Source organism: Notamacropus eugenii, chromosome 1, assembly GCF_028372415.1.
Source record: "Notamacropus eugenii isolate mMacEug1 chromosome 1, mMacEug1.pri_v2, whole genome shotgun sequence".
NCBI classification, from domain to species: Eukaryota; Metazoa; Chordata; class Mammalia; order Diprotodontia; family Macropodidae; genus Notamacropus; species Notamacropus eugenii.
Window position 1 is genome coordinate 291,760,286 of NC_092872.1, and position 18,406 is coordinate 291,778,691.

Sequence of the window (18,406 nt, forward strand, 5' to 3'; positions counted from 1 at the left end):
TCAGGTTGGCAGTTCTGAAAGACCTCCCTCCTCCCTCCTCCCCACCTGCCAGAAGATAAGGAGAACTGGTTACCTAGGAAACATACATCCCCTTGGCATGACTGGCTGGCGGCAGCTTCCTTCACCTTCCTTTACCCTCAACCTTTCCTTGGGATGTCCAAGGCATGTTTCTGCAGGAAAATCCATTTGGTTAAAAAACTAAACTGGAAAGACCCGGAGGCAGAGAGGCAGACAAGGCAGAAGAGATGGAGATGGGATCAGAAAGGGAGAGGCAGAGAGACACATAGGCATAAAGATACAAAGATAAACAAGAGAGACAGAGAGAGAGAGGAGAGAGACAGAGACAGGAGAGACAGAGAGAGAGAAGAGACAGACAGACAGAAGAGAGAGACATGGAGGGGGGGGGGGCAAAGAAATACCGAGACAAATAGGCAGACAGAGAGACAAAAGCAGAGATAGTCAAGGAGAAAGAGAGATGAAGACAAGGACAGAGAGGAGATACAGAGACAGAGAAATTAAAACAAGCAGATGCAGAAAGAAAGACAAGAGGTGACTTTCTTGTGATTAAAAACCCAGGACACGTAAAAATGAATCTTGTTCTCCACGTTTCCCTGGATGATGCAGTGTTCACCGGGATTGGCACCAATGGGCAAGCTATCACAGGTGCAGATTAGAGCTCCTCCCTGACCTGCTGCCAACCATTCCCTGGAGGTCTTCCCCCACGCCCCAGCTGGGTGTCCTACCATCCTATAGGCAGCAGGGTAGTATGAGGGCTGTCCCCACTTCATGGCAGGCTGCCCACCCTTTCCAAATGTTCTGAGTGATATCTTTGACAGCTCTTGTTGAGTACAAGTTGCTATGGGTGCCATCTTGGTGCCAAACCACACCCACGATGCATTCCTCTGTTTCCCTTCAGCTCACCCACAATCTGGGTTCTCAGGAAGATTGTGACATCTGGTGATTTGCAGAGATAAAGACGTAGAGAAAACGTCAAGGGGAGAGGTTTACGTCTGAGAGTGCCTTAGAGCTGTTCCACTGGTGAGCCAGTCCAGACTTTCCCTTCATTAGGTTCAGAGCTCATCTCACCATCTAGCTCAGTGTCAGCCTCTAACCACAGCTTTTCCTGCATGGGTGATTGGGCATGTCTCTTCCGAGGGGCCACGGATCTTACAGAGGAGCTGGTATAAATTGTCGGTGGTCAACAGGGAATTCTGGGGGACTTCACCTCCCATGGGAGCCTCTCCTTCCTTGAACTCCACACAGGGCCTCCCCTGGAACTGTAGCAGCTCCCTGCAAACGGTGCCCATCAGGGAACAGCTGGGAAGACCAAGGAATTCTCAATGCCATTGAGCTGGTTCAAATCCAACCTACCACAGTACAAGCTGTGGAACCCTGAACATGCCACCTCTCCTATATCTGCCTCAGTTTCCTCTTCTGCAAAAGGGGGTAATAATGGCACCTGCCTAGAGGGTGAATCTGAGGATCCAATGAAATAACATTTGTAAAGCTTAGTACAGTGCCTAGCATGTAGTAGGTTGTTAGTAAATGCTTGTGTGCTTCTTCCCTTAGTAGAGCAGTGGGACGTTATTGATGTGCGATCTGGTATATGCTGTTACACGTTGCTGGCAGCTCCACGAAGAGATACCTATCCTTCCCCGCTGTAGCTGCTGTGGCTCCTCTGTCTGTCGGTGGACACGCCAGCTGCCATGTTCATCTGTTGTCTAAGTTGTCTCGAGGACAGCACCCTCAGAATCCACTTTGCTCTTCTGGGGCTTCCCAGGTGGAGAGGCAGAAGAGGAAGCCCAGGCCAGGAGTCCAAACTCCTTGTTTTTTGTGGACAAGGGACTGAGTCTCAGGGAGACTGTGAGTTGCCTGTGCTCACACAGGCAGGACGTAGGAGAGATGAGATTTGAACCCAGGTCCTCTTTCCATGGGACCACCCAGGGCTCTTACTCTCGCCCACATTAGACACTCAAGCTAGATGAAGGAGTTCAGCTCATCCACAGTAAGCACCAGTAAGTATGTGCTGGGCACACACCAGGCCAACAACCAGATACAAATGAGCTCCAGAATCTTAGAGGGTCGTGTTTTTGCAGACCGGTGCCACCTTGCGTCTGTTTGCTCTGCCTCCAAGGGAAGGTGCCTCGTGACCTGTGCTCTTTCCAGGACCAGCATCAAACTCTTGAGGATCGATACCAAGACCGCAGGCTCTAATCCTGATCATATGAAGTGGTTCAAGCCTCCTTTCACCTTTCTGAGCCTCCATTTCCTCACCTGTAAAAAAGAGGCCAGTGACCTAGATGGCCCAGTCCACACCCCTCCAGGGACAGTGAGGATTAGAATGGAGAGGGACACCCCAGTGGCCACAAAATATGACTAGGGAAGCAGCGTGACCATTCTAGGTCATCCAGCTGTCCTTGGGATCACAAAACCTGTGTTCAAGTCCTACTCTGTCACCTTGGACTAATTATTTCTCCTTGTCAAACCTCAATTTTCTCATCTGTGAAATGGAGACAACCCTTGTAACTGTCTGGCTTGTGGAGCAGTGGAGGAAGCTTCATCATCTCCTGCTCCTCCTTCTCTTCATCATTAGCAATCCTGTTTGAAGTCAGAAATAAGTATTGTCTAAGGAAGAGGAAGGGAAGGAAAAGGAAGGGAAAGAGAGGGAAAGGAAGGTAAGGGAAAGAAGGAGGAAGGGAAGGAAGAAGGAAGGGAAGGGAAGATGGAAAAGAAGGAAAGAAAGAAGGGAAGAGGGAAAAAGGAAGGGAGGTTTTTCTCCCACCATCAGTCACAGAAGGGGCCATTCTAGGGAGCTAAGTGCATCATTCAGTCCCTGCCACAGTAAGGATGAGATATGGCTCTGGGCCAAGGTGAGTTTTCTGGACACCCTGGGGTATGTGAGGGATGGGGGTGAGATGGGCCATTGTCCAGCCCAGTACCACTAGAGTGAAGCAATCAATGGAGTTCTGGACTCAGCATCCTTAGCTGTGGGACTCTGGGAGGGAAGAGACATTCCTTTCCTCCACATAAAAGCAGCTGATACCATGCTGTCCGTGTCCCAGCCCAAGGCTCCTTTCCCAAATCACAGCTCACTCCAGTGGCTACTGCATTAGACTCCCAAATTCAGATTCATGTTCTCAAGGTGAAGTGTCTATGTTTATCACAGGAAAATCTCACCCCCATTATTCCTGTCTCCCAGGCCTTAGTCATCCACCAAGCCTGGTGAGTCATGACAGATCGGTGACCGGAAGAATGATGAGTCATCAGGCCTAATGATTACAACTTCTCAGAGCCTCAGTTTATTCATGCACACAGTGGGGACAGTGATGCCTTTACTGCCTGTCCACCAGGTCCTGGGGAGGTTCTGGTGACTGAAGGGCTTTGAGAACCTTACAAAGCTCAAGACATCTGAATCATGATCAGGAAGACTCACTGATCAATTACGCTGGATGGATCATTCTTCTGTAATCAGTACTTGGTCTTCCTGTGGGAAAAGCAGAGGAAAGAAATAAAAATTCAGGCATCAATGGTGCATGGGGGGGAAGCATTTAGGTGAGACCTGAGGCTTTCTACTAAAAGTTCTGCTGAAAGTAGCCTGGGGAGAATGGAGATGGAATTGTGTGTGATAATGCCCATGTGACACTAAGAAACATGCCACCTAGCTGACTGGTCAATGCCAGCACTCGGACCCAGACCTTCTCACACCAAAGCACTTTTTGGGCCACCAACCACAGAGGGTTGACAGATAGACAGAGTCTGCTCCAATACTGTTCAAAGAAGAAAAGTCAGTGTGACTGGAGTCTGCAGGGATCAGAAAGATGTAGCTGATGGAGGGGTCCAATGATAATGATGATGGTGGTGGTGATGAACATGATGATGATAGCTAGCATTTATATTGGGCTTCAAGGTTTGCAAAGCACTTTATAAATATCTCACTGAATACTTACACCAACCCTGGGAAGTGGGTACTATTATTATCCCCATTTTTACAGGTGAGAAGACTGAGACAAACAGAGGTGAAGTGACCTGCTCAGGGTCACACACCTAGAAAGTGTATGAGGCTGGATTTGAACTAGGATCTCCCTGGCTTCAGGTCCAGTTGTTATAACTAACACTCAGGGAGGGCCACAGTGAATCTGTCCTTTCTCTCCTGATGCCAACAACCACCCTGAGATGCTGTTTCTATGTTAACTTAAAAGGAAACGGGTTCAGAAAACACACATGGCTTGACCCCCTCTCACATCTCTAATAATCATCAAAGGCATTTTTCCATCCCAGTTCTCACTGATACTTCTCCAGTCTTGCTCAGCAGAAGCCCAGGAGGCAGAACACACCCCGCCCAGAAAGGTATGGACTTGCTGGAGGGATTTTAGGCCAGGCCACCAATAGGCACATCCAAGTGGCCAGTGTAGAAGAACTGAGAGGCATAGATTGGCTCAATAACAGTTCCCCACCCCGTCCTGAAGCTGAGGAGGAAAAGGAGATCCAAGGTTTTCTGGAGTGGATTCAGATATGGGAATAATTAGGAGCAATGGAAGGAAATTAAGAGAAATGTCTTAATTCATGACCTCTCCAAAGTAAGATCAATGACTAATAGGCAGAACTGCCTAAAAGTAAGATCATGAGAGCATCAGCTGCCAGGCTCTGACTGGATCAAAGGACACCCAAGAGAGCAGGGTTCCATGGAGATAGCAAAAAGCCCTGAGTCTCAGGAGTGACATTCAAATCTTGACCATTGCTTGTGTGCTTGCTTGTGTGACCTGGGGAAGTGCCTAGGCCTCAGTTTCCTCCCCTGTAAAATGAGAGAAGTGGACTAGATGGTTTCTACATCTTCTTCAAGCTCTGTGGTCAGCCTAAAGGCAATCACAAACAACCAAAATCTCTATCTCATGGTTTCCCAGTCAGATATTCCAGAGTCTCTAAGCTGGACAGGACCCCAGAGGCCTCTGGTCCAAGCCAATTCTGACCCACAACATTCCTGACAAGTGACGATCTGTCCCATCTTCCACTCTTCAAAGCCCTGCTGTGTCACTGCTCACCATTTTCTCACCCTTCTCTGTAATGCAAGGCTCTCTTTCTTCGTCTTTGTCCTGAGCCTCTTTGTGAGGATGGATCCCTTCTCAAGAGAGTGGGACAATGCTCTGTCGCAGTTGGAAGTTAATGAAAATAAAGATGCAATTGTTTTCCCATTCAAGTTCAAGTAACCCCTGAAATCTATCGTGGATTCCTCTCTGATGAAGAAGTTCTTGTAGTGGCAGACCAGGGCCACTCTTCAACCATGCACTTGGCATACTACCCAGCCCCAAGAGCTCTATTAACCCTTCTTTCTTGGTTTAGCCTCTCCCTCCCTCCCTCCCTTCAGGCTCACCTATCTCCAGACCTCCCTTTGTCCCTGTCACACCCTTACACCAGCATCCCATGTGCTTCTTTCCCCTGATGCTTCAGAACATTTAGAAAGGGAGGTCTACACTCATACCCTCCAGACACTTACCCTGCAACACCTTGAAATCTGGCTTCACATGGGAAGACATCGGATGAACTGATATAGAGTGAAACAGAACCAGGAGAGTGATAGAAGCAGCGACCAAGACAGAACTGCACAATTACAAGCACCTAACTTGCCCCAGAGAAGAACTAAGAAGATGAAGCAGAAATGGAGGGAGGAGGAGGAGAAGGAGGAGGAGGAGGAGGAGGAGGAGGAGGAGGAGGAGGAGGAGGAGGAGGAGGAAGAAGAAGAGGAGGGAGGAAGGAAGGAAGGAAGAAAGGAAGGAAGGGAGGGAGGGAGGGAGGAAAGAAAAATCCCTCTCCTAGATGTCCGTGAAACTTCCATGTAACAGCCATCTCTCATCCTTCTAAACAAATGAGATAATATTTGTAAAGCATATAACACAATGCCAGGCATACAGTGGCACTTAATCAGTGTTTGTTTCCTTCTCGTCACCACTCTCCACCTCAAACCACCACTACCTTACTTCAGCCCTTGCCATTTGTGTTCCCGCTTCCATTTTGTCTCACTCTCTACTCCATCATCCACATAGTTACCAGAATAATCTTCCCAAAGTTAACCATGTCACTTCCTTGCTCAAGGACCTTCCATGAATCCCCAGTGCCTCCTGGATAAAACCCAAGCTCAGCTTAACTTTTAAAGCCCTTCCTGGTCTGGCCTTTCTGGATTCCCCTTTCCCTTCTTCATACCCTCTTTGTTCCAATTTATCCACTCCACCCTTGAGAATCCTGAGCTTCCACCATGGCTCCCTTAGTCGTTGTCTCCCAGAGAGTCCTGCTCACCTGGATTCCACCATCCCAGTGAGCTGACTCTAACCACCAGGATACTGAAGGCCTCCCGGTGCTGGTGACCAGTGACCTCTTCTAGGTGGTCTCCCCATCCTTGGATGCTCTGACAGCCCCTGGCTCCCTTCCCTGGTTGGCTCATCATTAAGGCTCATCTCATGCCTTTTCTGCTCTGGCTCCTCTTTCTTCTCTGTGTTCTCCTTCAAATATTTGCTAGAGATGTCATTCTCTACCTTAGTTTCCTTCTCTGAAAAAAATCTAGGAGGCCATGATAGCAGCTTCCTCCCCAGCACTCACGAGGATCAGATGAGATAATCTGAAGGAAAGCCCTGCAGGTACCAAGTGAGGGTTTTCTGCCCCCACCTCCCACACACACCTCCTGGGTTTACTGACCTGGCTCTAACTCCCTCCTGACCTCCAGTCTTAAGTCTCCAATGCCTTTTGGACAATTAGCCTGCGTCTCCAACTCTAACTGTCCAAACCCAAACTCATGATCTTCCCGACCCCCAAACTCTCCCCTCACTTCCCATCCCTGTCCAGGGCACGTTCATCCTCAACTCCTCACTCACACTCATTCCTTGTAGCCAGTCTGTTATCATCTCATCCTCCTCAGCCTCTCTGGCATCTTCCCCTTTCCTCCCCCTCCCCTGCCCCCTCGATCTGGGGCGGGCCTCCATTGCCCTACACCTGAACAGGTGCAGGACCGTTCCCGCCCCTAGGTTTTCCCCCTTCCAATCCAGCATCCAGTCAGCTGCCAGAGGGGTTTTCCTAAAGGATCAGTCTCTACTGTGTCACCCTCTCCCAGCCCCCACTCCCTACTATCTCTTGGATCAAAGGTGAAGTCTCCAATGCTCCCCTCTGGAGGAACTGTCCAACATCCCAGCTAGCCTGCTGGCTGTTCCTCAAATATAACATTCCTCCATGGGGCTTCTAAACAGAGTGGCTTCCCCTTCCCCTCCACCCCTTCAAAATCTTACTTCAACTTCCACCTCCTCTACGAGCCCCCTCTGGATTCTTCTGGCTGCTAAGGCCTCTCCTTGCCCCCAGATTTGCCCTGCATTGGCTTTGTATGGAATTCATAAAGGCTTATGTGCATATAGAGGATCCAAACCTCATAAATGGAGAGCCAGAAGGAACTCCAGAGAGTGTGCAGCCCGACCCCTCAATTTACAGATGAGGCTCCTCTTGTATTAAGTGACCCATCCAAGACCACACAAATCAGAAAAGGCAAAGACATGATTCAGACACAGTTTTTCTGACTCTGGGGGTGACCCTCTTCCCTGTCTCGGGATCCCTGGATCCCCATAAGTGTTGGTGCTCTTTCTCACTCTCTGCTATCTGTCTCTGTCTCTCTGTGTCTTTGTCTTAGCCTCTCTCTCTCTCTCTCTCTCTCTCTCTCTCTCTCTCTCTCTCTCTCTCTCTCTCTCTCTCACTTTCTCTCTCTGTCTCTATCTTTCTGTCTTTGTCTCTCTCTGTCTCTGTGTCTGTCTCTCTCCTTCCCTCTCTTCCTCCCTCCTTCCCTCTCCCCTCTTGGTTCTCCTAGATAGCTCCTCTGACCACTCCTACTCTGTCTTCTTTACTGGATCCTCCTCCAGATCACACCCTCTAACCAAGGGTGTCCCTCAGGGTTCTGTACTGGGTCCTCTCTTCTCCCTATGGATAACTTCACTTGATGATCTCACCAGCTCCCATGGATTTCATGACCATCCCTATCCTAGGGTTCTCAAATCTCCCTTTCCTGCTCCATTCTCTCTGCTGACCTTCAATCTTGCATCTTCAACAGCCTTCAGATATCTCAGTCTAGACATCCAGCAAATACCCTACCCTCAACATGTCCCACACTACAGATGTGAGACTGGATGTCCACAGACAGATTAGAGCTGACTAAGAACTTTGGAGAAACAACAGCCTAGAGATGGTGACTGAATCCATGAGAGTTGATGAGTCCTGCTCACTGGCCTGGGAACCTGGGTCGGAGTTCTGACTTCACAGAGTGCTTGCTGTGTGTCCCTCAGCAAGTTGCTGCACATAAGTCTCGATTTCCGCACCTGTAGAATGGAGCTATCACTTGTCCTGCCCATTTTGCAAATGAGAGGGTCCAATGAGCCATTGTCCACAAAGTGCTTTTTAACCACGAAAGCTTACTCAAGAGGTCAGCCGCTGTTAAAGCCACTGTGTGTATGGAAGGGCTGAAGGGGTTTTCTGGACAGACCAATAAGTCTGTAATTTAGAGTCCTTTCCCCAGGCCTGGAGTGTGTACATCCTCAGTTTCCCACAGACCTTCGGACATCAGGGCTAGGGACCTAGGAGTCTCACCTCAGGTGCCCTCAGTCTGGACCTGGTGCCTTAAGCTCAGCAGATCTCAGGTTCCCCTTCACTATTTGTCACTAGCCCCTTGACAGAGGGAAAGGAGACCAAGGGGAGGACTGTGGAATGAACTCTCACCAGTGACCTAGCCAGAACATGACTGAATTCAGTCTTCTCAGCTCCATGTTCACAGGCTTTCCCATGGCACAGAGCTGATCCTCTGGCTGCAAGAGCCTGTGCATGCTCATTGGAATCAGTCTTCTTCAGATCATATGCATTTCTTTGGGAGTTCTATACAAACACCGATAACATCTAGTGTTTCTGCAGCATTTTCAAGTGCATACATTATCCTGTTTGAGCATTGTCCATTTGCACACACAGGTACACATATATGTCAGCACCCTGTCACACATAACTATGCCTTTGGAACCCTCCACCACCACCACCCTTGAGATCCTTTCCTGATGTTCTTCATCCCCTGGAGGAATAACTGGTACTCATAGCAAAGCCCCTTCCCCAGTGCCCTCCCCCACCCGCTGCACCCTTGCTCTGTGGGGTGCATGGAACCCTTGAGGCCACTGCTCCTAAGGAGGCCATAGTACACCACAAGACATCATGCATAGTCATAGCCCATCCAAAGAGCTTATTGGAAAATGTCTCTGTACACATGGTCAGAGAACACCATCAGGCTGCCCCCTCCTCCAGGAAATAAAATGTGACCCTTTCTCTTTCGGCAGATTTTACCTGATTAGCGGAGGTGTCCCTTTGATTATCTGTGGAATTACAGCTGCAACAAACATCAAAAATTATGGACCAGATAGTGATGGTGCCCCATAGTAAGTATGACATGGGGCAGAGAGGGGGGAGGGGGAGGGAGAAATTCTCGGTTGTAGCAATGAGAAGGTCCTACAATTAGTGCCTGAGGAAGAGAAGGCATTTCCATTTTGTCTGAAAGAAAAAGGCTGGTCTATGGGACTATCTTAGCTCCATGCTGGTGACCCAAGGGCCAGAGTTGGGAAGACCCAAATTCAAATCTTGGTCAGACACTCAATAGCTCTGTGAGCCTCTGTGTGCCTCATCATCCTCACTTGTTCAATGAGGGGCTTGGAGTAGATAGTTGATGATCCTATCTTTTCTCAGAGCTGCCCAGGTGAGGCAGTTCTGGGGGCCAGAGGGAGCCATCCTGAGCACCTTGTGGATGGGACGGGACTCTGGATTCCCCTGGAGACATATGGCGTCAGCAGGGACAGGACAGAAAGAACTCCAGAGGGAAAGCGGGTGCATCAAACTCACTAGCCTAGAGTCCTGGCTCCTTTCTGGCTCCAGGGAGTCATCAATTGTGGTCAGAAACCTTGCCCAAGCTCCATCCTCAGGGCCATGTGTGCGCACATATGTGCACACACACATGCATATATGCATGCACACAATACACAAACACACTCACATCCATGCACACAACACACTTTGTACACATGTACACACACTCATGCACACAACACACTCTTGTACAACACATGAACACTCACATATATACATAAGGCACAATACCTACACTCATACATACATATACACACAACACACTCACATACATAACATATGCACACATACACACCACACCCATACACAAGACACTTGTGCACACATACACATGCTCACACACATACACACAACATGTAACACAAATATGCACAACACACTCATGCATGTACACACACACACAGGTGCTTGGCTTGGAATGAATCTCCTTGGTGTGTTCCCTGGGAAAATTCACTGCTTCCATGCTGTTTTGACTCCATCACAAAGGGATGGGAAGGTTGAATGCTGGTCATTAGACAGGCTAGATGGGAAATGACTGAAGATGGCCACTTCTCACCAACTCCATATGAGATCTACATTTTGGTGGATCAGGAATAGCAGAGTCAGGAGTTTATGGTCTATTTGCAAGGCCTCAGGGGTCCCTGCAGTTTTCAAAGAATACTGGCATCTCAGGGGTCATCCTAAGTAGTCCATTCCCTTCTTGGACAGTTTTAGAGACTGGGGTGCATTTGGGATGTTCATGGAGAAGGGAAACAAGAGACATGTCAGAAAACACGCATCAACACCAGGGGCTGGGAGTCAGGAGGTGGAAGACCTAGAACCCGGGAGAGCTAGGTCCTATGAGAGAGGGAGTAAAGGCAGGTTCTGTACAGGGGAATCCAGACACGTGGGCAGCAAGAAAGAGTCCCTCATCACAGAGTCTTGGGGATTCTCATCAGAAAGAAAGACCTAGGTGAGATAAATATCAGTAAAACAGGCAGAGAACAGAGGGTCAGACAACTAGCATGGAAAGAATTTAACAACTGACCTTTCGGGCATTGTAAATCATGTCCAATTAAACAGATAACAAGAAGTGAATGCATGGGGGTGTCTCAGAGGCCTCCCATCCCATCTGTACTGTTACTCTGGGCACAGGCACAAACACATATTGGCCAAGGAATGCTGCAGCCACTGACGTCTCTGCAGCTAATGGGCCATGCATCCATTGGTCACGCATTCAGTGAGACCTTACTCTGGGTTCAGCATTCCGGGCCAGCCAAAGAAGAGCCAATGAGAAATGGGGCTTGCCTCTTTCCCATGTCACATCCCTCCTCACAATTGTCTTAGATCATTACCAAGGAAATCAGCATCCTGTCTGTCTCCCCTTCAAGAACAGGCTTCCAGTGTGGTCTGCCAAATGGGAAAGGAAGGACGAGGAACATCAGGGAATTCTTATGAAGACAGTTAAATGTGAATGAGTATAGTTTAAGGAGATTGCCAGTCGTGGAAAAAGTGCTGAGGAGAGGCCTTCTGTGCCCAGAACGTTCTAGAAAGCACCATCAAGTCAGAGGGAACCTCTGTGGACTGTCATTTTCTGTTTGCTTCCCAGCACATCAATGGTCCGAGAAAGATAGAGGCTAAGTGACTTCCCCAGGGTCAGGCTGGATTTGAGTTATTCTTACTAAGTGACTGGAAGGATCTGTGATAAAGGAAGAGAGAATGCTCTGGAATGACAGCGAAGCATAATTTCCAGGCAGCCCTGGTGACGGCATGAACATGGGTTCAGAAGCTTGCATTGGGTGGCATTGGGCCTGGGTCCAATTCTAAGAGGACTTGATTCTCTGGGTGGTCCCACTACCCAGTCTAGAGCAGGACCAGACTAAACTGATCACTCTGTGGGTCCAGGACCCACAGCTTGGCCATCAAATTTCCCAGTGGGACACCAGTGTAAGTTCTAAGTATTTGGCAGCAGTGGAAAATGTCCCCACATTCTGAGACCCATACCCCACAGAAAGAGAATATTTTATGTTCTGATAAGGCATCTGCAGGGCATCCCATCCCAGCCTCCTGGCACCAACCCTGATACAGAGCCTAGGATAGCAGAGTATGCATGAGCAATCGGGAGGCTAGAAATCCATCACTGACATCGATGACCATGTGACCCTGGACAAGTCCCTTGCCCCCTTCTCTGCTGTCCTCTTTCTGGGGTCCCCTCCCACACTTATGTGCTGAGACTGCCCTGGGAATGCTCCGTGCTTGTAGTCAGGAAGAAATTTGCCCTTCTCACTTCTCTGCCCCTCCCCTGCTCCTCTTTCTCTCTCTCTCTCTCTCTCTCCTCTCTCTCTCTCTCTCTCTCTCTCTCTCTCTCTCTTTCTCTCTCTCTCTCCCCCCTTCCCTTCCCCCTCCTTCTCTTCCTCCTCCTCCTCCCTTTCTCCCTCTTTCTCCCCCTCTCCCCCCTTTTCCCACTCTTCCTCTTTCTACTTCCCCCTCTCCCTCCTCCTCCCTCTATTTCCCTTCTACTTCTCCTCCCTCTCCCTTTCCCACTTCTCCCCCTTCTCTTCTTCCTCCTTCTCTCTTTCCCTTCCCTATCTCCTCCCTCTCCTCCCTTCCCTCCCCCTCCATCCCTCTCCCCTTTCCTTCCTCTTTTTCCTCCTCATCATCGTCCTCCATCCTCTCCCTTCCCCCCTCTTCAGGGTCCGGAGTTCAGTTGTTTCAATGCAGGGCAGTGGTGACAGTGAATTCTTGGCCCTCCCCAAGTCCTCTCTTGGGATGGTGATCATCCCAAAGGCAGAGAATGACTCAGGAAAGGTACTTCTCCATAAGCAGCAACTACAAAATGTGGAACGTAGGTCGTGAAGGGAAGCCAAGCAGGCTTCTCTCTGTGTGCAGGAGCTAACTAAGCACTCCGAGCCTGGTGTGCCCAGGCCTGGATGAGCAACATTTCCTGACGGTGTTTGGGGGAGAAGGGGCGCTGCTTTGGATATCTTCTGGCCCCTCCCCCACACCGAATCCTCAGTTACCATCAGACCTGAGTCGGTGACCGAGGGATGAGGATTGATGAGATGTTTCAAGGCAGAGGTTCCACCCAGCGGCTCCCAGTCTTGCGGCTGTCACGAGTCTCCTCCATGGGATCATTGACCCTACAGCGCACGGGGCGGGGCGGGTAGTCCCAGTCCACGGTCCTAACTCTGCCTCTCTCCCCCGCAGCTGCTGGATGGCCTGGGAGCCAAGCCTGGGGGCCTTTTACGGACCCGTGGCCTTCATTGTGCTGGTGACCTGTGTCTATTTTCTCTGCACCTATGTCCAGCTGAGGCGCCATCCAGAGCGCAAATATGAACTCAAGGAGAGGAGAGAAGAGCAGCAGAGGCTGGCAGTCCCGGAGGCCAGCCACGGTCACCACCCCGCCGCTGCCTGCTCCATGATGTCCGCCTCCCTCCTGGAGAACGAGCATTCCTTCAAGGCTCAACTCCGGGCAGCGGCCTTCACCCTCTTCCTCTTCCTGGTCACCTGGACCTTCGGAGCCCTCGCCGTATCACAAGGCCCCTTCTTGGACATGATCTTCAGCTGCCTCTATGGGGCCTTCTGCGTGACCTTAGGGCTCTTCATCCTGATTCACCACTGTGCCAAGCGAGACGATGTCTGGCACTGCTGGTGGTCCTGCTGCCCTTCTCGGAGAAACGCCTACGCCATGCAGGTCCACGCCCGCGCCCAGGTGAACGCCAACGGGGATGCCCAGATCCACACCCCCTGTCTCCAGGACTCCCCGTGTCTGAGTAAGGCCGGAGGCTTCGCTCATACCTCGGGCGGCCACTGCAAGCTGACCAACCTGCATGCGGCCCAGAACCACGTCAACTGCCTGTCCCCGGTCACGCCCTGCTGCGCCAAAATGCACTGCGAGCAGCTGATGGAAGAGGAGGCCCACATCCACGTGCACAGGGAGGACGCCTTCCGGCCCAACGCTCATCTACACAGGTGTCTGAAGAACAGAGCCAAGCCCCGCTACTTCAGCCGGCACCGGGAGGCAGCGGCAGAGAGGGAGTACGCCTACCACATCCCGTCCAGCCTGGACGGCGGCAGCATCCACAGCTCCCACACGGACAGTCCCCACAGTACACACGAGGGCCAGCCGGGGCACCACCGGTCCTGCTGCGGCCAGGGCGACCCCTTCCCCACCATTAACCAGCCTGAAAGCAGCGACGCCAGCACCGTCATATGCAGCTGTACCCAAATGTCCGAGGGGGAGGTTGTACCCCACGCAGCTCCCTTCGAAATGCACACGCGGACACAGGCGTTACCATGTAACACAGCCAACCACAACGGGCTGCCCACGGGGAACCTGGAGGAAGCCATGGTGTACGGCCCTGATGGCACGGGAAATATCAAAACCGGCCCGTGGAGGAACGAAACGACTGTGTGATGCATGGGACAGGCAAGGGCTGGGAAGGGGCGTCTGGTCCCCGCCGATCGCTCCTCGCTCGGCTGGACCGCACCGCCTTCTCGTGTCTGCGCTGGCCTCCCTCGGCTTTTTCCGACCAAGTTCTTGAGAGGAAAAGAAAGGGCGGGGGAAGTAGGGACAGTGGTCGGCGGCTAGCGATGGAGCTACAGGGCTTGAGAAAGTGGTTCGACGAGAGTGGGACGGAAGTTTGTGAAGACGCGGCCGGGAGGAGGGATTGCTAGAGGCCAGACGCCCTCCCGGAGCTGGTCCTTCGTCTTTCCCCCATACGCTCAAGCGGGAGGCCTCCCTATTCCTTTCATTTCCCAGCTAAGATGAGTTCGTCTTTTCACTCACTGCTCGGCGCCTCAACCCAGACCCTGATTCAAAGTGACAACAGCCCTGGGGCCACTCCATGAAAGCAATGCTGCCTCTTGTCCTGGGTTCTAGGGGTAAAGCTACGACTAGGCTGAGGACTTCCTTGGGCCAGTTTCCGTTTGCCTCCCCTCCCCAGGAGGGGAGAAGAGGCCGACAAGACTGTCTGTTGCACCCAGGGGGCTTTGTTGGCTATCACCTGCATGACGCCTCTAGGATGGCTCCATTCACTGTTTTCTGGTGTTCCGTGTGTCTTTCACCAAACGACGACGACAGTCACAGGCCAAAGAAGCCTGCTTGGCATCAGTGCATTGAGCCTTGTGGATCCATGAAGTCCATCCTGCGAATTGTCCCAGTGACACTAAGCTTTGTTTGAGGTTTCAGAAGACCTTTGATAAGGACCTACTTTAATGTCTATCTGGCCTCTTTGATAAGGACCCACTTTAATGAACACCCAACTGTCCGTGACCCTGTGCTGTGTGTCTAGACCAGCTCAATGTTGCTTGTCCAGTAGATACTTTTGAGCTGCTCAGGGGTTATGGGCCATCTCTGCCCAAGTCCAGGCGGCTTTGTCATTCACTCATTAAAGACCACAGTCATCCTTGCAACTGTGTAAAACTAAGCTGGAATGGCTGATCACATGAGCAGTGTAGACATTCAGAGAACTGGGCTAGATTTCAGTGATGAATTGAGTACTATTTCTAATATGAGAACTCACTCCTCTGCAGAACTTCCAGACCTCTTCTCACAGACTTGAGTGCCCCTACCTTGTAATAGTTGGGGATCCCTTCCCAGATGGGCATTTGGAGAACATTCTAAAATGGGGGGAGGGTATTTAGAGCTATCTTTCCCACATTTCCATGTACATCTGGGCAAATTGACTTCTCAGAGGATGTGCTTGTGTTCATGATAGTCAACCTTTTAGTAAGATTGCCTCTGCCTAGCAGGGCAAGGGTACAATGCTACCTGAGTCAAAAGGGAGAGATGTTCATCCATAACAGAGCAGCTTGAGGCCATAGCAACTAGGAAAGGTCCTCACCTGCCCCCTCCTTCAGAGCACATCAATAGTCATGCACACACACACACACACACACACACACACACACACACACACACACATGATAAAAGTTGTGTAGAAACTTTCTCAACACCTCCTTCCCCTGGTCAGCTTTGTCCTGACATTATAGCCTGTTTCTGGTCTGTCTTGCATGTCTGCCTCATTCAGATTGCCAGCAGGTTCCCATGGGTCCCAGATCATAGCTGTTCTCCTTGTGTCCATGAATGGAGTCTCTGACAAAGTGGACTCCTGGAATCCATACTCTGAAAGTGAGAGGCAAGGATCAAGGCGGACTCACGTGTTGTGCCCTTACCCCTTGTACACCCCACCCTCCAGGAAGCCAGATGCCCATCTGGGTGAAGGCTCTGGGTCCCCTATCGCTGCCCACTGTGCTGAGGCCAAAGGAGAAGGAAGCTTTATTCCATAAGAGTTACCCCCCACCTGTATCACAGTGTTCTGTGGCATTTGCCTGGCACAATGCTTTGTGTAGTCCTTTCCCTCATAAGTGTTTCTCCTGCCTCCCGGAAGAGTGACAGACCCTAGAAAGGACAGACATCACTGCCTTCTACCCCAGGAAGGACTCCATATCCTTTGGACCTGTCATCCAACATAGGGACCAGCCTATCCTGTCTATGCAAAGTGACAGCCCTTGTTGCCATCCCTGCCCCCATTCCCATGGGTGCCCTTGGGGGACTTGGGGGCTGAACAGACATCCTTCACATGCTGTTCCTGGCCAGTGGTGTGACTTTGCAGAGAGAGAGTGGAGCCAGGATACAGTCTTAACCCATTTCCCAAGAAAAAGAAGCAGGTGCTACTTTCCCCAGATGACTGAACCCTGCACACGGAGAGTGAACATTCAATATCAAATCGTATTGTATTTAAATATGGATTTAGCCTAGAGGAGTCCATGCTGAAAAGATGTTATGAAATATTCTGTTTGCATATTCTATTTTCAGAAAATAAAAGTCTACAACGTAACTAAGCAGAGCCAGATGACTCGATGTGTAGTAACTTCAGAGAAAGGCTTCTTCTGGGCCAGTCTAGGGGATCCCTGGGGAGGGGTGGAGTTGCAGGGCTTCTCACACCGTATTTAGCCTTGCTTCTGTCATTTAGGATTAGGAGTAAAGCGTTACTTAAGTCACTCAATCTGTTGGAGAAGGGTCACTCTAAGATTTTTCAGCAATGTCAAAGATGACTTGTTGCCCTGGTACACCTGGGATTTCTCACATTGGTGAAATCACAGGCACTTTCCCCACATGGAAGCCCCTTTAAAAATATTTCATTTTTTTCCCAATTACATGTAGAAACAATTTTTAACGTTCATTGTTTTTTTTAAAGTTTTGAGTTCCAAAGTGTATCCCTCCCTCCCTAAAATGATAAGCAATCTGATATGTTATACATATGCAATCATGTAAAACACTTCCATATTAGTTTTTTGTGGAAGAAAATTTCAAAGACAGACAGAAAGAGAGGGAGAAAGCTTCAATCTACATTCAGAATCCATTAGTTCTTTCTGTGGAGATGAATAGCATTCTTCATCACAAGTTTTTTGGAACTGTCTTGGATCGTTGTGTTGCTGAGAAGAGCTAAGACATTCACAGTTGTCCATTGTACAATATTGCTGTGACTATGTAAAATGTTCTCACTTCCCTTCTCAGGTTTTTCTTAGAGCATCCTGTTCATCATTTCTTATAGCACAATAATATTCCATTACAATCATATACCATAGCTTGTTTAGCCATTCCCCAATTGATGGGCAGCTTCTCAATTTCCAATTCTTAGCCATTCTTGAAAACATAAATCATAGTTTTTTTAGAATCACAGAGTTGTAAGGGCCATCAAAGATCAGAAATCATCATAGATCAATCAATCAATGAGTATCGATTAAATGCTTAGTAGGTGTTAGGCACTGTGCTAAGTGCAAAAAACATCATGGTACCTGTTATCAAGTAGTCACAGTAAAATGGGTGATATTGTTATAAGGTATATGTGTGTGTGTATGTGTGTGTGTGTGTGTGTGTGTGTGTGTGTGTGTGTGTGTGTGTGTGTGTGTGTGTGTGTATATATATATATATATATATATATATATATATATATATATATATATATATATATATATATATATACATGTATAAAATTCACATACAGGATATATAAAGAAGAAATGACAGTAATCCCAGAGAAGGTACTGGAGGGGATTGGGGTGCAAATTATCACCTCATTATTAAGCCAAATCTCAAAAAAAGAAATTCAAGCTGAGTATTGAAGGAATAGAGGGAGACCAGGAAGCAGAGATGAGGAGGGAGAGAATTCCAGACTTGCGCAGAGTTAGGAGATGGAGTATCTTGTGAAAGGAATGGGCTTAAATTGAAAAAGAACAGCAAGGAAGCCAGTGACACTGGGTCATAGACAACATGGGGAGGAGTAAGTTGTAAGGAGACTGGAAAGATAGGAAGGGGCAGGTTATGAAGAGCCTTGAGCACCAAATAAGGTATTTGATATGGAATCTGGGAAGTAATGGGGAGCCACTGGAGTAGATTGATTAGAGTTTGGGATTACGTGGTGAGACCTGTGCTTGGGAAAGATCTCTTTGACAGCTTAATGAAGGGTGGGGAGAGATCAGTAGTCTATAGAGATGGTTATTAAGG

The 18,406-nt window shown here is 49.4% G+C and overlaps 1 protein-coding gene across 4 annotated transcripts in view; it reads left to right on the forward strand.

Annotated features, from left to right (window-relative positions):
* Positions 1–16,745, forward strand: part of ADGRA1 (adhesion G protein-coupled receptor A1) — a 282,987-nt gene extending 266,242 nt beyond the window's left edge. For all 4 annotated transcript variants that reach the window (XM_072629136.1, XM_072629134.1, XM_072629135.1 and 1 more), the window contains 2 exons: positions 9,336–9,434; positions 13,102–16,745. In XM_072629136.1, the coding sequence (XP_072485237.1) occupies positions 9,336–9,434; positions 13,102–14,311 (1,309 nt within the window). In that variant the 3' untranslated portion in view covers positions 14,312–16,745. The remainder of the gene's footprint in view (positions 1–9,335; positions 9,435–13,101) is intronic.
* Positions 16,746–18,406: the final 1,661 nt, after the last annotated feature.